The sequence below is a fragment of the Madurella fahalii genome, assembly GCF_045866475.1.
Source record: "Madurella fahalii IFM 68171 DNA, scaffold_2, whole genome shotgun sequence".
NCBI classification, from domain to species: Eukaryota; Fungi; Ascomycota; class Sordariomycetes; order Sordariales; genus Madurella; species Madurella fahalii.
In genome coordinates this window covers 8,124,422-8,149,010 of record NW_027263972.1, presented here as the reverse complement: position 1 = coordinate 8,149,010, position 24,589 = coordinate 8,124,422, and the positions used below count along the sequence as shown (strand labels likewise).

The 24,589-nt window shown below is 57.2% G+C and overlaps 8 protein-coding genes across 8 annotated transcripts; 3 read left to right on the top strand and 5 right to left on the bottom strand.

The window, feature by feature from the left end:
• Positions 1–214: 214 nt before the first annotated feature.
• Positions 215–4,860, top strand: MFIFM68171_05181 (SNF2 family N-terminal domain-containing protein; the record flags this gene model as incomplete). Its single annotated transcript, XM_071060601.1, has 4 exons — positions 215–1,814; positions 1,867–2,789; positions 2,858–3,719; positions 3,776–4,860. The coding sequence occupies 4 exons, from the start codon at positions 215–217 to the stop codon at positions 4,858–4,860; spliced, it is 4,470 nt and encodes a 1,489-aa protein (XP_070916702.1).
• Positions 4,861–5,343: 483 nt separating this feature from the next.
• Positions 5,344–8,455, top strand: RCY1 (F-box protein: endocytic membrane traffic, recycling ReCYcling 1; the record flags this gene model as incomplete). The annotated part of the gene is made up of 2 exons (XM_071060600.1): positions 5,344–5,476; positions 5,649–8,455. The coding sequence occupies 2 exons, from the start codon at positions 5,344–5,346 to the stop codon at positions 8,453–8,455; spliced, it is 2,940 nt and encodes a 979-aa protein (XP_070916701.1).
• Positions 8,456–8,927: 472 nt separating this feature from the next.
• Positions 8,928–10,037, bottom strand: KIN28 (TFIIH complex serine/threonine-protein kinase subunit kin28; the record flags this gene model as incomplete). The annotated part of the gene is made up of 1 exon (XM_071060599.1): positions 8,928–10,037. One exon carries the CDS (start codon positions 10,035–10,037, stop codon positions 8,928–8,930), a length of 1,110 nt encoding a protein of 369 aa, XP_070916700.1.
• An 838-nt stretch (positions 10,038–10,875) lies between these two features.
• On the top strand, positions 10,876–11,979 carry MFIFM68171_05178 (uncharacterized protein; the record flags this gene model as incomplete). The annotated part of the gene is made up of 3 exons (XM_071060598.1): positions 10,876–10,896; positions 10,971–11,418; positions 11,531–11,979. The coding sequence occupies 3 exons, from the start codon at positions 10,876–10,878 to the stop codon at positions 11,977–11,979; spliced, it is 918 nt and encodes a 305-aa protein (XP_070916699.1).
• Positions 11,980–12,386: 407 nt separating this feature from the next.
• EIS1 (Eisosome assembly protein) lies at positions 12,387–15,134 on the bottom strand (the record flags this gene model as incomplete). Its single annotated transcript, XM_071060597.1, has 3 exons — positions 12,387–13,456; positions 13,514–14,977; positions 15,077–15,134. 3 exons carry the CDS (start codon positions 15,132–15,134, stop codon positions 12,387–12,389), a joined length of 2,592 nt encoding a protein of 863 aa, XP_070916698.1.
• Positions 15,135–16,647: 1,513 nt separating this feature from the next.
• RPL4B (60S ribosomal protein uL4) lies at positions 16,648–17,942 on the bottom strand (the record flags this gene model as incomplete). Its single annotated transcript, XM_071060596.1, has 3 exons — positions 16,648–17,386; positions 17,440–17,590; positions 17,738–17,942. The coding sequence occupies 3 exons, from the start codon at positions 17,940–17,942 to the stop codon at positions 16,648–16,650; spliced, it is 1,095 nt and encodes a 364-aa protein (XP_070916697.1).
• A 623-nt stretch (positions 17,943–18,565) lies between these two features.
• MFIFM68171_05175 (uncharacterized protein) lies at positions 18,566–20,184 on the bottom strand (the record flags this gene model as incomplete). The annotated part of the gene is made up of 3 exons (XM_071060595.1): positions 18,566–18,843; positions 18,928–19,201; positions 19,273–20,184. The coding sequence occupies 3 exons, from the start codon at positions 20,182–20,184 to the stop codon at positions 18,566–18,568; spliced, it is 1,464 nt and encodes a 487-aa protein (XP_070916696.1).
• A 624-nt stretch (positions 20,185–20,808) lies between these two features.
• Positions 20,809–23,652, bottom strand: MFIFM68171_05174 (uncharacterized protein; the record flags this gene model as incomplete). The annotated part of the gene is made up of 2 exons (XM_071060594.1): positions 20,809–23,512; positions 23,576–23,652. 2 exons carry the CDS (start codon positions 23,650–23,652, stop codon positions 20,809–20,811), a joined length of 2,781 nt encoding a protein of 926 aa, XP_070916695.1.
• Positions 23,653–24,589: the final 937 nt, after the last annotated feature.

Here is a 24,589-nt window from a genome sequence, read left to right as displayed (position 1 = left end):
TACCTTGTCCCCCAGGCTTCCGTACAAGATCTCAAATCACCCGCACAAATCAGCCGATGCAAAACTGCCCATTATCAGCAGCATGGTATAAGCCGGCACATGCCGTCTTGTCTAGTCGACGTGAAAGTTGCCACCAACAGCCCTGCTATTGCCATCGAGCGGTCCGCTTTACCTTCGGATCTGCCCGGTCTGGAGGAGCTCCCATTAAACTACGATGCCTCGTCGGGCTAAAAAAAACCGGCAATCCCGGATCCAGTCTGGGAAAGGCCCGGAAGAAACGGCATTTTCTGCAGAGTCTGAGGTCGAGAACATCGCGGCATTCGTTGAGCGTCTTCGATCCATACCATCGCCAGGCGATGATGCTGCAGAAGTGGAGTCATCAGGTCGCCCAGCAAAGCGCGCCAAGGCCACGGGAAGTTACGATGCGATATGCGTCGCGCGGGAGCATTTAACGCTTGCTACACCCAAGGCATCGGAATCTCAAGAATGCCCCGTGGTTGTGCGAAGAGATGTGGGTGAGGTTCTCGCTCTGCAGCTTTGCAACACGGACCCTAATGTCCCCGCCCGAGGCATATGGCAACTGCACATTTTCCCGCGTGCGAAATCTCGCGGCGCCGGCTTTCGGGTTTGCTTCCCTTTGAGCGAGGAAAACTTCTCTCGGGGATTGCAGACGGCACTTAAAGTGGCTGAGGTGCAAGGCTTCGATCCCGGCGATGAAGGTTGTCTCTGGGCGAGCGTGTGTGTCTCCGTTCGACAAGACGATAACTTGTTTCACCTGGACGTCTCTATCGATATCAAATGGAACGAACGGGTGACGATATGGGGAAGCGAGCGGGCGCGTTCGACTTCTCAGCAGACTCTACGAAAAGAAGTCTTCAGAACGTGGTATCCGGACCTACACCTCCCCGACTCCACACTCTCGTGGTCCCCTCAAGATTTCTACGAAGCTGCATGTATCCCTGACAAGGAGACCACTGACGCAGAGGTGTCATCTATGCAAATTCCACAGCTACACGCTAAGCTGTATCCCTTTCAACGCAGGGCTGTCCAGTGGCTTTTAGGCCGGGAAGGCGTGCACTGGGTCCAGGGCTCTCAAGAAAACGGGGGTATCCGGCCCTACGTGCCACCAACATCCGAGAAGTCCCTGGTTTTCTTCACCACTGCCAAGGATGCCGACGGCAACATGGTTTATCTCAGCCCGTTACTTGGAGTTGCTGCTAGAGATACAGCCCTGTTTCAATGTCTTCAGGAATTTCGCGGCGGCATCCTCGCAGAGGAGATGGGGCTTGGGAAAACCCTGGAAGTGATCGCACTGGTGCTCCTTCACCAGCGGCCGAAATCTCCGGCCATGGTCTTCGATCCTTTCCTTGGCCGGGATCTTGTCGCGACATCAGCGACGCTTATTATTGCGCCGTCGTCTCTGCTGGACCAATGGCTCTCCGAGCTCGGCACCCATGCCCCAAGCCTTAAAGTCATGTATTATCCTGGAATACGGAAGCTAGCCAAGCTAAAGGATGGGGCAGAACTCTCAGCCGAGGGCTTAGCGCAGCATGATGTCGTGATCACGACTTATGAGGTACTCAGAACTGAGATCTGGGCGGCATCGGATGAGCCAGGACGTTCGATGCGCAATGAGAAACAGTACGAACGGCTCAAGTCGCCTCTCGTTCAGCTCTCGTGGTGGCGAGTGTGCATCGACGAAGCGCAGATGGTCGAGAATTGGACAAACAATGCTGCAAAGTTGGCTAGGCGGATCCCCCGTGTCAATGCCTGGGGCGTTACAGGTACGCCAGTAAAAGATGATATTCAGAAAGGCAAGGGAACTCTAAACTTCTACCCAAGAGCCAGGCTGACACTGCATTCTAGACCTTCGTGGCCTTCTCCTATTCCTCCGTTACGAGCCGTTTGCATCAGACACAAAGATTTGGAACCTCCTGACGACACTGGACAAAACGTCGTTTAGGAAACTTTTTAACCTACTATCAATGCGCCACAGCAAAAGCCTCGTGAGGAACGAGATTGCCATTCCGCCACAGAAACGTTACGTAATTACGATGCCATTTACCGCGGTTGAAGAACAGCACTATCAGAGCCTCTTTGAAGAGTTAGCCCCAACGTGTGGTCTGGATCCCAGAGGGAACCCACTTGAAGCCTACTGGGATCCTGAGGATCCTGGGGTGCAAAGCGCTATGAGACTGGCTCTTGACCGGCTCCGCCAGACCGTTTTGCATCCCGAGGTTGGGAACCGAAATCGTCGAGCGCTTGGGCAGAAGACCGGACCCATGCGGACTGTGGCGGAAGTTCTGGAAGCGATGCTCGAGCAAACGGACGGGGCGATGAGGTCTGACCAACGCAGCCTTCTCACAGCGAGGTTAACCAGAGGACAGATCCTTGCTTGCCAGAAGCGGGTGAATGATGCCCTGTCCGTTTGGCAAGAGGTTCTCTCGAAGAGTACAGGAATGGTGTCGGAATGTCGGGCTCAATTGGATATCGAAATCCAGGAAGCTCGTAAAGGAAATTCAAGCGAGACCCAGTCGGCACCCGACGACGGTGAGCCGGAGGACCGCGAGGATGTTGTGCCCCCGAGGGTGGGTGAAGCGCGCCGCCGGCTGCGATCCGCACTGGAAATTCAACATAGAGCGGTCTTCTTTTGCGCAAACGCGTATTTTTCTATCAAGTCAAATGAGGAGACATCCGTACCGGGCTCAGAAGAATTTCAACGCTGGGAGAGGCTTGAAGTTGAGGGGTACGACCACGCCAAAGCAATCAGAAAAGAGATACTTCAGGAGGTATGTCGCAGTTCAAGTTTTGTGCTGCAGTTTGTTCTTCTTTGGGTTGTGGCTAACAACGGCTCTAGAGTCATGGCAAAGCGAAGAAATTGATGGAGCGCCTCGCGAAAGCCGCTGCGCAACAGACCTTCGCCGTCATCCCAGAGTTCAAGTCTATCAAGCAGAAAGGACTGGAGAGTCGCAAGATTTCCGATGCTCTGGAACAGCTCGGCGGGGCGTTGGATGATCAAGCTAATCAGCTCGATGACTGGCGCGAGCACGTCATTCAACTTCTTCTTAAGCCGCTTGTTGACGAAGAGAATGATGAAACGACAGGCGAAGAGTATGAAGAGTCGACCAAGCTTCAGGACGAAATTTTAGTTTACCTTCAAGTTCTGAGGACAGCGCTCGCGGATAGACACGCCGCGATCACGGGCCAGAAGAACTTTTTGGTGGAACACGAGACAAAGGCAGCCATTCGTATGGCAACGGAAGGAGATGGCCCCTTTCCTGAAAGGCTCCTTGAACTTATGCGGATTCGTGATGTCATCAAACCACCGTTCGTCGAAGGCGATCCTCTGAGCTCTCTGCGGGGTCTGGTGTCGGAGTTGCGAGGCTTGACGGTGAAGCTGCGGCATGACGCGGCCACGGGAAGCTCGAGAGCTGCTAACGAGCTCACTGTTGTCTCCAACTTGCTTAAATCAACGCTAAGCCACCAAGGGGAACAGGCAAAGGCCGTGACAGTTATGGAGAAGGAGGTCGAACGCTTCATGGACACATTGAATACCCGCATCGAATTCTACCGGCAACTTCAGGAGGTTTCGGACATGGTCGGTGAATATGAATACTCAACGGAAGACGCAGCACTGGAAACGGCGCTTCAAGCAGCGCAAAGACAAGAGGAGAATTTGCAGACGAGGCTGGCCACTGCGGAGTCCAAGTATCGTTACCGTAAGTCACCCTCGGACGAGGTCTCGTCGGGCCGTCTCGCTAAACACCATCGGCAGTGCTACATCTCAAGGAGGCAGAGGCCAACTCGGAAGAACAACGCATGTGTGTCATTTGCCAATCGCCGTTTTCAATTGGCGTCTTGACCGTATGTGGGCATCAGTTCTGCAAAGAATGCATAACGCTCTGGTTCCGGGCGCACCGCAACTGCCCTGTCTGCAAGAGGCACTTGCATCAATCCAATCTTCATGATATCACGCTAAAACCGCAGGAGCTCAGGGTTCACACAGAGCCAAATACCGGAGGCATTGACAGCTCGGAAAAGTCGCACATGATGGCCGCCAGGAAGGTTTCGACTATATACACAGAGTTCAACACTGACAAATTGGCCGAGATCAAGAATATCGACCTTGACGGACCCAGTTTCACGACTAAAGTGGACACTCTGACGCGACATCTCTTGTGGCTGAGAGAGTCGGACCCTGGCGCCAAGTCAATCGTCTTCTCTCAATACAAAGAATTCCTTGAGGTGCTTGCGCTCGCTTTCCGGAGGTATCGCATCGGGTTCACGTCCTTTGACAAGGCGCACGGAATCACCAATTTCAAGGAGGACCCCGGCACTGAGGTCTTCCTGCTGCACGCTAGAGCCCACGCGAGCGGTCTGAACCTAGTGAACGCGAGCCATGTCTTCCTGTGCGAGCCGTTACTCAATACGGCGCTGGAGCTCCAAGCGATAGCTCGAGTTGACCGGATCGGGCAACAGCACGAGACGACGGTCTGGCTATACATTGTCGACGGCACGGTCGAAGAGTCGATCTATGACCTGTCTGTCCAGAGGAGGATGGAGCATATGGGTCGTAATCTGAAAGGGAAGTCTAAGGAGTCTACGCCAGAGTTGCTGGATGCGAACCTAGAGGTGGCCAACTCGCTTGAGATGCAACAGGCGCACTTGTCCAAGTTGATGGGCAAGGATGGCATTTCTGGGGAGGCTGTGGATAAGGACGATTTATGGACGTGCTTGTTTGGTCACTTGGGTTCTAAATCGGGAAGCGAGAATCAGCCGCCTGCGAACCCGGCCACCCGTAGGTTTCTGGCTGCTGAGGCGGCAGAGAGGCGGAGAGTGGAGGGCGAAGATGGAGTATAGAGAATGAAGCGGAGAATGACAGGAGGGGCCCATGGCTTATGAATCCTTCATGAATTTATAACACGACAGGAAACGTATCGATTACCGGTGGATCAGTGCTTTTAGCTCCAACTCTTGTGCAGTGCTGGTCGTCGCATCTCAGGGCGAGGACACAAGTCAGTTATTCCAAGATGGCGCGTCCGTCAGCTGCCAGCTGGCGGCAGTTGTGGGAACCTCCCAGGCGCGCAGGGGCACGTAATTGGCGTCGTCAGTATTAACTTCTGGGGCTTGATACCGACCTCCACAGTAATGTTATCAACCCCCGGCGGCCCCGGGGTGTAAGCTTTCACATAGCAACACCTCAAGGATTAGCCTCTCGTCACTTTCCTACGTCTCGGCCACTTTGCTCTCTTTGGCTCTCGCCGCCACAACACCAGTACTACCATGACATGACAGCCGCGCCCGCCCATCTTCCACCCGACCTCTTAATACCACCCACCAACCATGTCCAACCCAACGCGGAGGGCTACCACGGCGGCGGCAGTTGCTCCCCCCCAGAAACACAAGACCAGCAAGAGTATTCTCCAGACGCTGCAGGCCGCCGAGATGATCGATAGCAAGCCTGCGTTACCGGCAGGTAGGTTATATCTATCCCTGGGGTTCCTCCTCCCTTCCCCCTCCCTTCCTTTGTCACTTCTGGGCCCCATCCGGCATTTCCCCCAAAGAACGAATAGAAGAACACAAATTTTGGCTTTGCGCTACGAGCATTTTGACTAACCTCTCCGCCCACCCCTGCTTTGTCTGCCCAGAAATCCTCGCCACTATCCTCGATTACCTCCCCGTCGCCGACCTCATGCGCTTCGCGCGCACGTCGCGCCGCATGCGCGAGATGGTGTACGACGACACGCGGTGGGTCGCGAGGTTGAGGAGTATGGGCTGCTGGGACGAGGTGGAGGCGAGGCGGAGGTTTGAGGAGGCGATGGCGTTGAGGAGGAGGACGAGGGGGGATACGGTTGGGTCTGTTTCCGGCCTCGGAGGTGGGGTTGCGGCTGTTGCTGGGAGGGGTGGTAGTGGTGGTGGTGATGCGGTGGGGGTTGGGGGAAGGGTTGGGGGGGTCGCGCAGAATAATAGGGAGAGTCTGTTGTTCGATGCGGGGTTGGAGGAGGAGCGGAGGAGACAGCAGGTGCTGTTGCAACAACAGATGATGATGATGGGGGAGGTGAGGGATGGGTTCGAGACGATGAAGGTCGGGGGACAGACACAGGGCGATGATCCGTCGCGTGACCCGGAAGCGCTGCTGCAGGTCCTCAAGCGGGTCAGGAGCGCGCGGGGTCATGCGAGGCAAGAGTACGGCAAGGTCTACGGCGCGCTGGCGCCGTTTTACTTTGATCTCGTCCGCGCAAAGAGCCACACGGATCCGCTCGTCTTCAAGGTGTTTCGAGACCCCGAGCGGCAGGCGCAGATGCTGGCGAACCTGCGGGCTTTTGCAAAAAGTGATTGGGCTCAGGGGTGCCAGAAGAGGGAGGAGAAGCTGGACACGATGACGAGCATCTTCGAGAGCGCGGTCCTGAGGGAGTTTGATCAGGGGTATGAATTTTGGGATGTGGATGGGAGGATGAAGAAGTACGCCCACGTGCTGGCCCTGCTGAACGGGAGCAACGCCGGGGTCGAGCTTTTCATTCAGAAACACCCCATCTTCTCTGCCCGCGAGGTGCTGGCAAACCCCATGGACTGCATCAACCAGGCTCTGGCGGACAGCATCACACTCGAACCGTCGAGGTTATTCTTTGAGGTGCTCACCCGCAAGGTCAATGAGCAGGCGGGCGTCATCGAGCGCATCTTTCCGAATTCGGGCGAGGTGTTTTGGGCATTTGTTGACAAGGTTAGGGAGGATATTATCATGGAGTATGCCACCCCGCTGTTCGATGAGACGCACGAGCGGAGCATTCCGTCGTATCTGAGAGCGATCTCGGGCATCTTTGAACAGACACTGCAGTTTTTTCGGGCGTTGACACCACCGAAAGGTGCAGAGTCGCAACAAGAGGCCATGGCTAAGGAGCTGGCGCTCAAGGTCTTTGAGCCACACCTTGACCTGTACCTACAGGACGAGCTTGACGATTTTACCAGGCAGGCGGAGCGCGAAGTAGGAGAGTGGGAAAAGAAGTTGTCGGAGCAAGACGCCAACGTTGAGTCGTTCTACATGGGCAGTTTCACCAACCGGCAAGCCGACAAAAAGGACTTCTTGACGTCGTTCAAAAAGGTGGTCATGATGCCCGTGACAGTGCTGCCGACGAGTCTTGGCTTGCCGCTCGGGTCGCCGTTCGCAAGCAGCAAGCCGACACCGGCAGCGAGCACCAACGATGGTAATAACACACTGCAGGCGCCGAGCCAACAGCCGTCTCGCTCGCAATCTCCCGCTCCTTCGACGGCAGAGCGCAGCAGCAGCCCCTTGCCAGGCAAGGCTCCCACGGACGAGCTGGCCGCCAAGGCAGCCTTGATGACGTCTCGGCTGGAGGGCATCAAGTCTCTCTTCAGCATCGAGGTGGCCCTGAGTCTGGTGCACGCGGCCAAGGCGAGCCTCGGGCGTGTCGCCGTCTTCATCCAACTAGGCGGGCAAGCCGGCGGCGAGGCTCGCGAGCAATGTGAAGCCATCTTTGTCACGCTGTTGCGCATCTTGGGTAACCGGCACGTCAAGCCCGGCTTCGACAGAGCCGTGGTCCACTTGTCGCAGTACAACCCGCGTGAGGTCAGCGAGCACGACCAGGGCGGTGTCGCTCCGCTCGTGACTTTCATCGAACTGGTCAACGTTGGCGATCTCATCTCTCAGATGATAGACGTCTTTTACGAGCAGCAGCTGGCGGGGCCCAAGATTGCAGATCGCAACGACTTCCTGGATCCGGCCGGTCTAGCCAAGAAGAAGTTTGAGCAGATGCTCGACGAGAGCGTTGCCGCTGGCCTTAACAAGGGCATCGACGTGCTCATGGACGAGGTAGAATACATCTGCGCGACGACACAACAGCCGACCGACTACAACCCGGGAGTCGCCGTGGCAGCAGCAGCAGCCGCCGACCCCCCGTCTTCCTCATCGGCATCTATATCATCAACATCCACCGAGAAGCACATGTCTAGGCCGTTAGGGGCGGTAAACATGGACATTGGGCCGACGCGCACGGCGCAGCGCATCCGGGACCTGGTGGCCTCCCACACGTCGATGCTCGTCGGCAGCACCGACAAGTCGATGTTGGACGTGTTCAACGGCGAGGTTGGGTTGCGGCTCTTCACGGCCGTGTGCAAGCACCTCAAGCGGCAGCGCATCAGCACCGAGGGCGCCATCAAGCTCATCGCCGACATGAATCTGTACTTTGAGTACATACGGACGCTCAAGAACCAGGACCTACTGGCCTACTTCAAGGCGCTGCGCGAGCTGAGCCAGATTTACCTCATCGATGCACGGCACGCCAAGGAGATGGCGACAATCATTGCGGATGGGGACCGGTTCGGAGGCATTTTCCGTGCCGAGGAGGTGTATGAATATGCTGAGAGGAGGGCGGACTGGTACCAGGTGCGGAAAGATGTCGAGAGGGCCATGTATGGGCTAGAGTGTAGCCTGATGTGATACGAGGGATAAAGCCGTACATCATAGTACATCATCATGGGTTGGGAATCACGGTAGAAAAAAAGTGGCAAGCGCATTTGATTAGAGGGATGATGACAGCTCCAAATACTTCTTTTTGCCGTTTTTCGTCCGTAACCGTACCTGACCTCCTTCACAGAGCCCGCGCTCTGGCTCTTGACTCTATCGACGATGAAGGCAGCAAAGCCGATAAAGAAGAGGAGGATGGAAAAAGCAATGGAAATCGCGATGACAGAGAACTCTATAGGCTCTTGTAGCCCGAAAAGGCAGGTCTTTATTACTCGAGTCATATACCGAGAAGAAAGCATATCCACGCTTTTGATGCACCATGAAACCTTGAGTGTCCGTTACCCCAGCCTCCCAACCCAACAACCTCTTAGCCTAACCCCTTTAACGCCAGAACCGACCCCCGCCGTAAGATGCAATACTCTAGGCAAAACAACAAAGGCCGGGCCTACTTTCCCTGGCCAAAATCCAATTTCCTGGCCACCTTTGCGCCCCTGGAGCCATTCTCGTCTTCCACCAGGCCGTTCTTCCTCTTGAGATCGGATCCCATCTTCTCCTCGCCGCCCGACTTGCGGGGGAGGTCCTCCTTGGGGGTGGGCTTGGGATCGGTCCGCCACCACTTGTGGCGGAGCATCTCGTGGGCCGTGATGCGCTTGTTGGGGTCGAGGGCGAGGGTGCGCATCAGCAGGTCGACGCCTTCGGGGCCGACGGCGCCGAAGCGGGTCATGTAGGCCTCCTTGCCCCACACGGGCACCACCTCGCTCGGGACCGTGTAGTCGCGCAGCTGGGTGACGCCGGGCCAGTTCTCCTCGGTCGGCGTGCCGATTTGCTTGCAGATGAGCGAGATCTGCTCGAACTCGGAGTCGCCGGGGAGGTAGGGGGTGCGGATGATGAGCTCGGCAAAGACCATGGCGACGGACCAGATGTCGACGGCGCCGCTGTAGTGCCGGGCGCCGAAGAGGAGCTCTGGGGGCCGGTACCAGCGCGTGATGACGTTGGCCGTCATGCGCCGGCCCGGGTCGGCGAACGACTGGGCCAGGCCGAAATCGGCCAGCTTGACCTCCCCGTCGGCGGCGATCAGCAAGTTGTTGGGCTTGATGTCGCGGTGCAGGACGTAGTTGGAGTGGCAGAACCACACGGCGCGCGTCAGCATGCCCATCCAGGCCTTGATGTCGGCCACGCCGTAGCGCACACGGTGCACGTCGCGGATCAGCATCTCGAGGTCGCCCAGCGGCAGGTACTCGAGCACAAAGTTGAGCGTGTCGACGCCCGTGCCGAAGATGTCGAGCAGGAGGATGATGTTGGGGTGGCGCAGCTCCTGGAGGTACTTCATCTCGCGCACGGCGGCGGGCGGCATGCCGTCGCGATAGTCGTCCTGGTGCTTGATCTTTTTGATGGCGACGAGCGTCGAGGGGTCCTCGCGCACGTGGCCGCGGTAGACGTTGGCGTAGGTACCCTCGCCGATTTTCTTTTCCTTGACGTACTTTCGCTTTACCGCCTCGTTCCATTGCTCCGGATCGAGGGCAAGCGACGGCTGTACCGTGTTTGGAGCCGCCATTGGCGCTCCGAATGGGGACCCGGTCATCCTGCTGTCGATACCTCCGAATGTGTGGGGACGTTGTGATCTGGTTCAGCCTTGCCGCGAAGGATTGTGGTGTGGGCGGGACGTTTTGGTCGAAAGGCTGCCAAGCCTGGGTTGCTTACACAAGGGTAGGGGTTGTTCCCTAGGGGGGGGGGGGGGGGGGGGATGGGGCCTTGTCCGCTAAGCGGGCGCCCTGTCCCTCCCCACCTCTCCCGCCTTTGGTTCCTTTGGGTTCGGCCAACAGGTACAGTACATACACACAGTACAGTACCGTACCGTACGTCACAGCCCCGGCTGACGTCACGCAACACCACGCACGGCGTTGCTCATCGGCCGGCCCTTGCTAACTCCGTCCGAAGGAAATTTGTCCAAGGCATGCAAGTGATCGTGACACGCGTCCAACTGCCGAGGCGGTCTGTCTGTTTGTGGCAGCGAGGGACTTTGCCATGGTCATTTTTATACCGGGATCGAGCACTCTGCAACTGTTTACGTTTTAGACTTTCTTCTTGACCTCTCGCTACTTCTGAGAGCGGCGCAGGCCGGCGTTGCCCAACAACACGCGCCATTGATACTTCATCCACCTTTCATCGCATCTAGACGTCAGGGCCCGGAGGTGGCCCGTCGTTCCTGTGTCACCTCTTCTTATAGGCTTCCAATTCTATTCCCTCTCTCTCTCTCTCTGTAAGAGGTCTCTCCGCCGAGATCTCACCATTTCACCACATCCAGCGGCCTATGAAGTAGTGAGATATCAATTTCTCGAGCTTGACAACAGCAAGACCAATTCCAACGAACTCTGAACGATACACCACCAACCATGTTCCGTCTCTCCTACTGGGTTCGTCTCCCCTTCCGCCCCGCTGCCCTCCATTTTCCCATTGACTAACAAAACCCGCTTCCCCCCCGGATCAGGTCTTCCCCATCATAGGCGGCGTTGTCTGGCTGGGCACCCTCCTCGGCCTCCTCCTCTACTGGGTGATCGACGCCAACCGCGCCCACTACGCCTCCATGGCTGAGACCCAGCACATCGCCTACATTAGCGACGTCGGCGCCCAGGAACTCAAGCCGCTCTTCGTGGCGGGCTGCGTCGTGACGAGCGTGCTGCTCAGCCTCTCGTTCGCCGCCGACCGCTGGCTGCGGCACAAGGGCCGGCTCGCGCCCAACACGACGCGCGGCGAGAAGGTGTTGTCGGGCCTGGCCATCGTCTTCGCCATCGTCGGCACCGTCGGGCTGATCCTCCTGAGCGTCTTCGACACGCTCCGCTACCAGCGGCAGCACTCGGTTTTCCTGCTGCTGTTCATTGTGGGCTATGTGCTGTCGGCTATCTTTATCTGTTGGGAGTATCAGCGGTTGGGGATGCGTACGTCTTTTTTTCTTATTTTTTTTTTCTTATTTTCTTTCTTTTTTTTTTTCCCTTTCTCCTCGTCATACAACACTCTTAAAATATCGATGGTGCTAACGAGGTGGGAAAGGCTACCGCGAATACCGCATCCTCCGCCTGTCCTTCTACATCAAGCTCGCCTTCGTCATCATCGAGATCCTGCTCGCCATCGCCTTCATCGTGTGCACTTTCACGAGGCGCTACAACCCGGGCGCTGTGCTTGAGTGGGTCATTGCCTTTATCTTCTCGGCCTATGTCTTTTCCTTCTATGTCGACCTGTATCCGGCCGCGGCGGCCAAGCAGCAGCTGCAGGTATCCGCTGGTAGCGAGGGCGGGCTGAAGATGAGATTGACGAGGGGGAGGGAACCGCAGCAGCGGAATGGCATGGGCGGGTTCGCAGCGGCTGGGGAGATGGAGGAGGGCGGTAGTAATGGGACGTTGACAACGACGCCCGACGGTATGGCGTCCTTTGAGGCGCCTCGCATTGACCGGGGGAGGAGGTCGGGATCCCGGAGTAGGGTAATGGCGAGTAACTTTTAGGGGCTTATTCCTTATTTGTTTAGAGAAATAGCGAGAAAGTAGACGGCCCCGTTAGTAGTTGGCTGGGCGTTTGGGTTAGAGAGTCAGTTTCAAGATCAGACACGAGCAACGAAGACAGGATAAAAGTTGCTTTGCACGGTTTGGCAGGGCATTTCGCAGCTCGCCTGTAGCATATAATGGCTCTGTTTTGAGCTACTGCGAGACAGTGCGCTTTCTAGGGTCCATCAGGTAACATCTCATTCCGAATTAGAATCTAAGAACCTCATCAAATCAGATTCTATCCGATTTGCATCTCAGAGGCAAGCCTTCCACAAAAATATATATATAAAAGATGCATAACGCCATTAGCATACCTCCCAAGCTTCGTCACCGCGTATGAGCATGATCGTACGACCTCGTATGCGACATTACTCCAAGATCTCTGAAAACCTCGACCCCCTCGCCGGACTCGCCCTCCCCGTCACCGCCACTGTTGGCAGAACCACCAACCTCGACTGCGTCCGGGGTGGCGGCGACGGCGTCGACAGGCCCTCCAGACCACTCCTCGCCTCAACAAACTCCTCGTCCCCGCTCAAACTACTAACCTCGGCTTCTCCAACCCCCTCATCTCCCGCCTCCTCCTCTTCCTCATCCGAAACGGACACCCCGCCCCGCGACAGCAAAGACCTCTTCGCCGAACGGGGGGTCGAGACGGCCGCGCTCCTGCTACTCTCTCCGCGCTCGTCCTCGCCCCTACCACCCACAGCCCGACCAGCCATGGCCACCTCGCGCATGCTCCCGCTGCTCTGCGGTATGCTTGAGCCGCTCCCATTACCGCTAGTACCAGTAGCAGTAGCGGCAGCAGCACTCGAGCGCTGTCCTTTCCGTCCTCCTTCTCCTCCCCTTTTGCCACCCCTCCCACTCTCAGAGTCCTCCTCTATGATCGATGAGGCTCTACTACCGCTGACATCCCGGCCTTGGAGACGAGCCAGCGCCACACCGCCTATGAATCCTTTCTGCTTGGCGTCATTGTCATCGGTGACGGGACCGGGGTTACCTTCTGGGGGAGATGGTTTCGCTCTGGACCGGGGCAAGCGGGATAGTAGCCAGGCGCGGACTTTTTGTTTTGGGGAGGCAGGGGTGGGGTTTGCGTCGGTTTCCAATGCTGCTCCCGGGGGTGATTTTCCAGCCGCGGCCGATAATGAGAGTGTGTCTTTGCCTTTGGATTTTGCTTTGGATTGGCGTTTGGAAAAGTTGATCGATATGCTACGGACGCGGTTGCCGACGCCTGTTGATCGTTTGGTTTCGGGCTCTGGCTGTCCTGCCATTATTGTTGCTGTGGTTGCTGTTGTGGCGGGCGGCAGAGCCTCCTTTTCTTTTCCCTTTTGTTTTCCTTCGTGCTTATGTTCGGCTTTGATTGCTTTTGCTTCATCCTTCCGGACCTTTTCCCCTTGTCTGAGTTCGATTTTTCTGGCTCTTTCGTCTTCTCTTTGCTGGTCTGAAAAAGGGTCAGCAAGGCGATCAAGGGCAATGGGGGTAGAGTTGGACCACGCACCCTTGAGTTTCCTGTGAATCTCCTGGATCTCTTTGTCTCTCATCCTGTTTCTTTCGGCTTCCTCTCTCCGTCGTTCCTCCTCCAGTCTCGCCAGCTCCCTTCTTTCCTTCTCCTTTTCGGCCCGCTCATTGATCTCATCCAGGAGAGGCTGGACCTTCCTGGCCGCAATCTGTTCCACCGCCGATCTGTCCATAAATTTCCCACCGCCAATGTCAACTTTGCCAAAGTTGTCGTGGCTCGCAGCGTCGAACCTTGCTTGCGCAGCTACTCGTGCCTTCCTTTCCCAATCGCTCATTGAAGTTTGGGGCACCCGGCCCATCTCTGACTGCAGTTTCTCATCCATGTCCTGCATCTGGGCCTTCACGTTCCGCTGCGCCGTAGCAAGCAGGGCTGCCCGATCGCGTGCTCTCTTCTCCTCGTCCACCTCGGTCAGCTTGTTGCTCAAAAGCGACATTTGTCTTCGTATCCGCTCCGAGCGCCGCTGATCTTCCAACACGGCCCCATCACTAGAGGAGCGCTTCCTAGTCAGCTTGCCCCTGATGGAGCCAAATCTGGTTCGCTGCGGGGTGCCCGGTGAGCCGTAGTACTCGTGGAGATTTCGCTGTTTTTCATGTTCTTCTTGTAGCTTGGACAGTCGCTCTTGAGCGAGCCGGTACGCCGCCTCTTGCAGGCTGTTGCCTGTCATGGGCGGTTGCTCGTCACCACCCGAGGTGGGGAGATGGCCTGTGTCTTGGATGGGGAACGATACCGAGCGCCGGTGTGCCCGGGCAGAGTTGTCAATCATCTTCTGCTGCTGATCGTACATGCTCTTAGCCATCGCTAGAGCCGAAGCGTGGAGGATATCAGCGCGTTTCTGCTCGTCAGTTTCCGGCTTGACTGGCGGATTCGACGTGAACATTTGTCTGTCCATGATGGTGTAAGGGACGGCGCCAGCCTCGCTGGCCGAAACAGTCCTTGGGCGCATCGATGGCCGATGGGCAATGGTTGCAGCGCTCAAGGCATTCGCCGCGGCATTAGCCTGGTCTGGGTACGTCTCCGCGGCAGGCTCGGGGGAGGACCTTGCCCTCGGCCGCAGACGGGCCATTGCTCCCTTTGCTGCATGCATCGAGTTTCGCCTTGTAAGACTTTGAGGCTCGGAAGACTGCGGTGGCGGCGGCGTCTTGCTTGCCCGGAAAGCCAAGTTTGCAGCCGACGACCCCCAAGTAGAAGGAGGCGAAGAGGGTGGTTTTTGATGCCGCCGCGCCCAGCCAGCAGCAAGAAGGGCGGCCTGGGGCCCGGGCGTGGCAGAGTGAGACTCCCGAGGTGGGCTCAACTTGGCATCACCACTCGCAGCATCAGCAGCAGTGGCGTGTGCCCATCCCAGAGACGCAGCAGCGCTAGCAGCCGCGTCGCCCTCTTTCAGGCCGGACGACGGATAACTGGGCAGGTCTTGGGCATTTGCGTACTTGATGCGTCTGGAATGGCCTAAAAATGGAAGCTGTGAGCAGGGAGCGGGCCGCGGGGGCATGATGCAAGGGAGGAAGCAACTACGTAGTAGCAGCGCACGGCCACGGCCGAACATACCGATTGACATCGGACGGGAAGAGCCGCCCGGCGATGTTAATGAGGCAGCAGCTGCCATTGTTGGCATGAAATATCCGGTCGGCTAATGTATGTTCAATATCTCAGCACGGAGTGATATGGAGCGTAAATCTGTGGAAGGATGTGGCTGCGATGGTAAATCGATAGCAGTTGGAGTTGTCAGATTAATGACGGGGCATATCCCGCGCGATAGTAAAGAATGCCTTGATTCTTGAAGCCGGCCGAGGCTGGCTCGTTGATAGGCCAGTTCCTTGGGTGACTGATCAGCTCAGCGAGGAAACAGTGTTGGTGGTGACGGGATCGGGATCGGGCATTGTCGCCGTTTGATGAGCGCAAACATGGGCCTCGGCCTGACCACGGGCCGCATCTCGCTGGACTTGGAGCAGCAGGGCTGGACCGTTCTAGAGGTCTTGACGGCCCTTTTTGTGTCGGCGCGCTAACAATGAGCCATGCTCTTCCCGTGCTGGCGGTTCCTGGGCGCAGAGCATCGTCATGCAGCCCTTGTCGACGTCATTGCTCTCAGCTAAGAATGGCTCCTGCGGTGCAACCTGCAGCTGAGCTTTTGGTGGGCTTGGGATGCCCCGCCTCCGCCCGCTGCTGCACGAGCCGGTTTGGGCAGACGGCAGCTTGGCATTGTCGTTCAGTTGGAGACGAGTCAGTGACTTTGTTGGTTGAACTCTGGGGCCACAGGCCCAGAGTTCAAACGCCCTAATTCCTCCTACAGGTGGCGCGGGCTAATTGCGTACACCTCTGGGAACGCGTAGGCACGACCTCGTACTGTTTCTCTTGCTGCCTGCCAATGCCTGCCACTGTCTTCCATTCAGTACCTGCCACTCAATGGATCGGCCGTTCCCCTCAAGCAACTCGTGCCCCTTCTCCCTCTTGTAGACACCGGAATATGTCAGCTCTCGATCAAGCACGAAATCCGATGATGGTGGTTCCAGGCCCCGCACAAGGACCCTGGACATCGACTGTGGCGCCCTCCAGAGATCCTTGCTCACACCCACTGAAGCGCTGATCCCGGCGGCCAAAAACAGGTCTGTGCATCACTCCATATCAGGCTCGTGACCCCAACTTCACACCAACAACTAGCTTCACATGACAGCTCCTACGGTGATCAGCTCGACAAGAAGCTGGAGGGAGGCCACCAGACGCGACCACATATTTACCAACGGCCCTGGCGGCATTTACAACTGCCTCGGATATCGGATAGACAAGGTGTGCTGGAACTCTCGAGCTAGGGGAGTGAACAGCGAAAGTGGACTCGTCGGGGTAGCATAACCACTCCTCCATCCTCAGATGCAGGCAATATCGAGGACATCAATTGGGCGCACTCTTACAACACTGTGTTCGCACTGAACGCTTCCAGGCTCAATGGCCGCTCGAGACCTCGATTCTATCGTCGAGGTCTAATCCTTAGAAGCACAATCATGTCACGAAGCAAAGCCGCATTCCGGTATCCGGTATCAGAATTCATTGATGTGCGTGCACACATGCCTAATCCATTACGCCGAGGAAAGTGCCCACAACCCTTCCTGTCCTTTTTACCGCACCTAAACCTCGTGCAGCTGCTCCTTGAAGCCGGTAGGTACCCGCGTCGGCTTGCCCTCCTCCTTGATCTCACCCAGCTTCTCCTTGGCGAATGTCGAGGCATACGGGTTGAGGCGGAGCTGAACCTGCTTGTTCCGGAGCGGGTTCTTCTTCTGGACCGCGCCGCGCTTGGTGCGGGCCTCGCCCTTGGGGGCGCGGAGGACGCTCTGAATTTCAGAGCTGTTGATGAGACGGGTAAGGTCGGACTGCGAGACGACGTTGGATGGGAGGTAGAAGCCCTTCTTGCTGTCGTAGACGGCATCGAGCTGCTTGATGGCGGCCGAGGTCCATACGATGAACCGGCCGAGGTGGCCACCAGGGGCGAGCTGGAGGAGGTTGAGCGCATCGACGGGGCACGTCTCGACGCCCGGGATGTTGCGGAAGCCCTTGACGAGCTCCTTGCCGTCGGTCTCGGCGCTGTAGACCACCAGAGGACCGCGGCGCTGGCGGTGACGGCGGCCCCTCAGCTTGCCCTTGCCCGCGCGCAGCTTCTTGGACATCTTAACCTTCTCAACATCGGCACCAGCGCCAACAGCCTTGAGGAGGCCGAGGGCGGCAGAGGTCTTGGCGACGGCATCGTTGGCGACAGCGGCCGAGTCGATGACCAGGGGAACCTCGGGGACGGTGGCAACCTGGTGGCCGCGAGCCATCAGGAGGGGAGCGACAGCCGAGGCAGCAAGGGCAGAGGCGGTAGCGAAACGCCTGCAAAAAAGCGTCAGAAAACACCCATCACGTCCAGTTTCGATGCCACATACTTCTGACCCTGGTTGACCTTGACGTGCCACTTGCGCCAGACCTTGGTGGGAGCGAACATGCGGCCGGAACGGCACATGTTACCGAAGGCGGCCTGGCCGGCACGGTGAGTACCACCACCCGAGACACGGGGGATACGGGCAACAGCGCGACCTGCGTTCGTCCGTTATCAGCAATCGCCCATCTCGAAGTCGAATTCCATGGCCCAATCCGCAACAGTCTCGAGTCCCGTAAATCCAAGCTTCCCTCCTCTTCTCTATCTTCCGCCCAATGTGCAGAACCACCGAAAATAGCACTCACCGGTGCCCCACGACTCGGCTGAGGTCTGGTGACCAGCCTTCTCGCTGACGGCATACGGCTGCCTCTTGTTCTTCGCCATGCCGGTGTGGACGTGCTTGACGATATCAGGGCGGATCGGAGCGCCGAAGACCTTGGGGAGGACCTCGGTGGCGCCGGTGGCCTTGCCATCGGCGCCGATAACGGTGACAGTCGGTCTGGAGGCCATCTTGTCCGGTGCTGGGACAAGTTTCGAGGCTGCAGCAGAGGTTCGAAGTCAGTGATTAGTTTACTTTTCTTTAGCTTCCTCCTTCGTAGAAACCTCTGGAGCTTCGAACGATCCCGGAATCTCGAATGGGGCGGACGTGCTTACCTCGGCGTTGGGCGGTTTGTTGAAGATGCGAAGAATCGAGGCCAGCTGCAGCTCCAATTGAAATTTTGCAATATTTCGTGAAGTGCGCTCGTGGGGTTTCCCGAGCGCACCCACAGGCCCTAAGTCGCGCTAGACCGGAAATGGTTGATTGACCCACTTCTGCCAGTTGGCAACTTCCTCTGCAGCCGGCAGGATTGATTCTTTGCTGTTGTATCGAAGAAGGAGATGAAGGCATCCCAGTCAACAACGACAAGCCATCGGCTCTTATTAACCTTGAAGGCATCAATGGAGGCTTTCTGTACTAGGTTATATTGCAACATCTGCGCACTCATATTTTCACACCAACTGCATACCGTCTCACTGACCAGTCAAAGGCTGATAGCCTCGTATATATTGTTCCGGATCGCTTACACTAACAATTTCAGAGTATCCCAAATGTTCTCAAAAACCACCCTCCCTCTTCACCCCAAACAGCCCGACTAAACATTCCCCGACAACTGCTGCGGATGCGACCCGGGGCAAGGACCCGTACACTCCAGGCCCATGCTCGCCTGGTTCCTGATGTTAGAACACAGCACCTTCGCATTCCCGCCCCGCAGCGGCTTGATATCAATGTTGGAGAAGTGAAACCCGTCACATGGCGCCGAGGCGCTGCAGTGCATCCCAGCCGCGACGTTGTATCGGCTGGTTCCTGTGATGTTCTCCCAGCGTATGTTGGTGATTGGCAGACGGGAGGAGTCACAATTACTGTAGGAATCTGAAGTTCGGTCTGTTAGTACTGTTTATACGGTGGGTTGAGTCGGCGGAAGGAAACGGGGACGGGACGGGACGGGAGGGTTACAGATGCAAGAGGTGACGTATATTGGCTGGTTGACGTCTTTGAAGTCGATGTTCCGGAAGGTGATGTTGCGGACGTAGCCTGTTCCCGGGTAGGTCTTGATCCAGGCGGCGTTGCTCGAGTGGTTGAGGGAGATGTTTTCGAAGACGACGTTCTCGACGTAGTCGGGTTGGTTGGCATTGGAGCCGATCGAGCCGACTACGACGGAGCCCGATTCGAAACACGTGGCGTTCTTAACGTGGATGTTGCTGCTGTTGCCTTTTACGCCGATGCAGTCCTGGTTTGGTTTTTCATTGTCAGTTTGGGTCAAGGGGTTTCAGGGGTTGGTGTCAGTCAGGCCAGGCTTACGTCGCCACATTTTACCGTCCAGTTCGCAATGTAAACATCCTTCGAATTCCAGGTATTCGTCCCGTCCGTGTTCACCGAGCTATGCTGACTCGTTGAGAAAGTGCTCATATCCAGATTGGTCATGGTCACGTTCTGCGAATGGGCAATAAAGGTATGCCAGAACTGCGCCATCCGCCAGGTGATCCCGTCAATCAGGATATTCGTCCCTCTCCAGATCGTCAACGAGATTGGACGCCCATCCAGATTCGCCTGGCCCCTCGCCAGATCGATCCATGTCTGCCCGTTCCCGAAGAACAGTGCCTTCCCAAACCCACGCATCGACACGTCGCGTCCGCCGATCCGCCATGCCGTCGACCTGCCTGCGTACGTAACGGAAAAGCTGCGCTGCCGCCAGTACGAGATGTTGTCGTCGCTCCATATGAGTGTGCCGTGAATTTCGATGCTGCAGTTGCGGAGGTTGGTCGTGTCCATGACCTGCCGGATGTAGTACGTCCCTTCGCGGAGGATAACGGTGCCGTCCTGGCCGCACTGATTGAAGGCGTCGAGGATCTGGGGGGTATCATCGACGCGGCTCTGGCGCTTCTCCGGAGGCTCGAGGGGCCCCACCGCACGCGGATGTGGACGGGATGCTAGTGCGGGTGGAGAGCTCCCCTTTGACGGCTGCGGACGGGGATAGTGCCCCATGGCGCCGGGCATCCCGGGCTTGGGGTCCGCGTAAGGGTCCATCTTCCACAGCTCGTCTGGGTCTATGTCACGCTCTGCGGGCGCGACGGTGTCGATGCTGCGCATGGCGACCGCGGCGGGGGTCTCGCTGAGGGGAGTCACAACGCATGTTGAGCCGGTCTTGACCATAGCAGTATAGGCTGGAGGTATGATGGTACTCAGCACCAGCAGCAGGGCGTGTAGCCACATCTTGGACCGTGTTTGCTATCAAAACCGTTCACAGCTGGAAGCGCTGGTGTCTGACAAGACAGAATTCTGATCTGAAGCTCCTTTTTGATGCATTCGGATCGACGGGAGTTATCATGCCTCCCACCAACACCGTCGCCCATATGTTTTCTAATAGGGCCGCCTACCCCCTTCTCTGTCTGCAACACCCCGCAAACCCGGGTGATGGGTCGCCATATTGGCTTTTTGGGGTGATGCGCCCTCTTTGGTCCGTTCCTCCATTGACAGCCTCCGGCTGATTTCCAACATGACCATCCCGGGCGGACGTCCCACTACAGCCGGGACGAAAACCTGGGGCATAGCTATCGGAGAATATTGATATTAATTCGGCACTTAATGCTTGTTTTCGCGGAATCCCGGAGACCTTCTGGGACCAAAACTGATGGCCGGTGCCGCGGCATCCGGGTGCCTGCAGAATCTCATGGACGGCGCCACCCTGTAACGCATATCAATTTCACTCCCCGTCCTTCTAAAGCTGAACTCAATGTAAATTGACCTGCGCTACGTGGTATCGTGAAATAGCGTAACCCTTTTCTCTGACCTACACACGGAAAAATAGCATCCACCAATATCCTCCATCTGGGCTACCTACTCGACCTCCTTGAAAGTCCGGGCCAGAGCTGCAAGTTCGTCCTGCACGTCCGGGTCTTCCTGATCCTCCTGCTGCAGCTCGTTGTATCTTGCTCTGATCTCCGCGAGGATCCTGAGCCGCTCCCGCACGTGGGACGCGAGATGGTTAAAGTCATTGTACTGACTTGCTATCAGAAACACTTCGCGCATGCGCTTGCTGTAAAGCTGGCACGCGGCAAGCTGCCTTGGTTGGCGTCCCTTGTAAAAATTCCGGGGCACGTCGCTATCTTCATTCTCGACCATCGGCCACACCACGTCATCAAAGCACGCCTCGCAAACCGTAAACTCGGGTATCTTCTGCATGACATGCCACGAGCGGTTCGGGACCGGAGTGTTGCGTAGGCACTCTTCAATGAGCGAGACTTCTCGAACGCGGTCAGCAAGTTCGGCAACGTCAGGCGCTGTCCTGTGGCGGAGTGCCTCGTCTGACGTGGTCTCCATCAGCTCGAAATACTCCCAAAAGCGCTTGCGCTCGGGTGTAAAGTGAAGTTCGCAGATGCCCTTTGTCGGTTCGTGCGAATCCAGAGGTACAAAGACACCGGCCAGGTTAGGTAGCAGAGCCTCAACCGTCCTAGCGCAGCCGAGGCAGACATTGAAACTCGGAATGGGATGCCTTGAGGTCGGGCCCATCATGCTGTACCAAGTGCGCGTTACAACTTGGTTTCCGCCGCAAGGTTGACAACGCGCTGCGACCGAGGCTACGCCCTGCAGGAGACGCAGATCCGGGTACCCGTGCTTGAGCGTCATGAGGTAGGCGATGCGGTACCAATGCGAAGAACCAAAGTCGCACGAGACGAGCTGATCACCAGGCCGGGCCGGGTTCTGACCAAACTGATGCCGGAATTCGGTTTTTGCAAACACGGCCTCGTAGCAGTCAGGGCATACCGTAAAGTTATCGGTCCGTTTCAGTATTCGGAACTGGTCGCTGCCGGCCCTGCTCCCCACAACGATAGGGCGCTTCCACCGGCAATCGGGAAGCTGGGGCAGTGCACCCTTCTTCACATCCTCGGAGTAGCGGCCAATGGATGGGATGGCGCGGTTGTCTGCATCGTCCCTTTCGTCGAGCTGCCAGTACGGCACCGGTGATTTTGGGTCCGATGATTCTTGCCGTACAAGCGACGCTACCGGCCCAGGTAGCGGCCTCCTCTCGGTACCGTTGGGCCTACCAAGTGAGGCCGCTACCGAAGGAGGCAGCTGCCCAGGCCCATTGACGGTCGAAGTGACGCTAGCATCTCGGGAATGGAGACTATGTTGCGCTCCCGTGTTGCTCCGGGTGGGTCGTCGCGAAGGAGAGGTGCTAGTAGGAGGAGACGGTGACACTGAGCGGCCACCGTGCCGCCTACTCTTGTCAGCTGGAAAAGTCGAGCTCCGCGGGCTGGGTGCGAGTGAGCTGTCCGCGGCTTGGCTCGCATGAGAGGGCTCCAGGGATGGAAACGGGGGTTCAAGTTTTGCGGTTGGCGGCCGCAATTGGTCAGGTGAGAGGACTGACGGATATTCGGGCTCCAACGCGGACCGCATGGCGTACGGGCGCTCGGCGCGGTCAGGCTGCCTCTCCCTGTAGCCTTCGTCGCTAGAGTAACCCTCACGGTCTCGGGTTCCCAGCCGAGCCTGGCGTCTGCGATTTGGTGATGGGCCAGGCATTTCTCTTGCGCCACGGGGATAAGACGAAGAATTACTATGCCGAGCTTTTCTTCGTGGAGAGTCGTCCCTATCCTGCATCCCCGCGATGAAGTCATCGCCGGGGGACATATAGGCAAAGATTTCTTCAGGGTCGCCGAGCCCGTACGGCGGTATGAAGGAGCTTGGCCGCTCCGGAGGTGGACCATCCCGGTTGGGTATGCTGGTTGTGGATGACGCGCGCTGATGCCCGGCGGGAGCCAACGGATAACCAGAGGGCGAATGATGAAGACGTCTCTTATCGGACACTTCGATCCCTTCATCCCTCCTCGATGATGGGCTACGGCCAGCCCGCCCACCCGTCTCTGTGTTGAAATCCCAATAAGCCCGGTCACGTTTCCCAGCGGTCTGCTTGACAGTAGCTGGCGAGAGAAATTTGTTATCCTGTGGGCGCCGGCCAGCTTTCTCACGGCGTTCAGGGTAATCTTGCGGCTCTTGGTCGACAACAGGTTTTTCCCGGTCCCTTCTGCTGTTAGACCGGCGGATTGACGGCTCAGCAGGCTCAACGTGTTTTAAATCCGTGGTAAGACGCGGCAGGTCCTGGTGACTCTTTCGCTTCGCTAAATCGGGCCTCTTCGTTTCATTCTTGTCGCTGTCTACGATCCCTTCTTCCTCCTTGTCGTCTTTTGCGGTCTTCTCGGGCGAGACGAGAACATACTTTCTGCAAGTGTTTGCCTGGTACCGCTCCTTGACTACCGCGGGAGCGTCCTCGCCCCCGGCATTGGGAACGATCACAAATCTGCGCTCAGGGTTGTGCTCATGCACCAGCAATAGAATGGGCTGCTGGTCGATATCGCCGCGGTATTTCGGCTCCTCGTCGGACGCTGCCGGCGCGACGGACCCCAGGTGCTCTCTTGCCAGCGACTCCTCTTCATCTTCGACGCTTGGGGGAGGGGGCCGTTTTCTATACAGCTCCGGTTCCGCCGATCTGGGAACCCCAATGTTTGACCTAGGCGATTGATAGGCCCGGCGCGGTGAGTCGTACCTGTATCCATAACCCTGTCAGCAGATGTGCCTCTCTGTTGGAGCGCACGGCGGATGTCCTCACGGGTTTGGGCTCCTCGAGCGGGACGTCCTCCACGACCCGGTCTGCAGGAGCGAGTGAATATCGTCCTTTTCGACCATTCTCGTTTACGTGCAGCGCAGTTTCTTTCCAACCACAATCTTCCGTTGTGAACCTAGAGGAGAACCATCGTTGGCCCTGCGGGTGGCACAGGGCGGCGCTGCTGGGGAGACGGCGGTACCGTGTTTGGGTGGCCCAGCAGCCCAGGTCGACTACGATTTCGCCGTACTCAACTCTGAAGTGAGCGGATTTGGCAGCAGAAAAGGGGGAGAATAGGACGCGGCTAGCAGATCCTGGAGATCTTGGAGAATTCAACGAGGCAGAAGATTTGTGGGCTGGAAGGAAGGAAGCAGTTAACTATGCTGAACTTGGGCTGGGCTGGATTTCCCCAGGCGAAGTGGGGCTGAACACTCCTCCCCGTTCCTCCCACTTGATCGATCTACTATTACTACAAAACACTGGAAGCAAGACAGGGGGGTCGCAGAAATGGGGCCAGGGGACCAGGAGGCCAATTGGCCGTCGCTTGTTTTAAAGCTGTTTAATGCGAAGCGAGAGGATACACGCGGCTGGCCATGTGGTAATGCCAGAATGGACCAACAACTATCGTAGTTTGCTCGGCCATGTGCATTTGGATTCTGTGCGAGGGTACTGTTGGCGCTCGTTTGGGGCAAATGACATCGTTGGCAGGGGTTTGAACAATATCCACAGCAACACCCGCGGTCTTCGCATAGACAGTGCAGAATAGCTACACCAAGGCTTCCCCCACCTGCCTCCTTAGGCGCAGTGCCGTATTCTTCCCCGCAGAACAGTATAATGGAGGCCTACTTTGTGCTATGCGTGCTGCGACGGCGACTGCGACTGCGACGGCGACAGCTCCTGCAGGCTGCTGTACAATGCAGCAAGCTGGTAAGCATGATGCCTTGGCTCACAGACAGAGGCCGCCTGTGCAACCAATCAGCGTGTGCTCAGGGAGGCCTTTTACGGCGGATCGTTTCAATC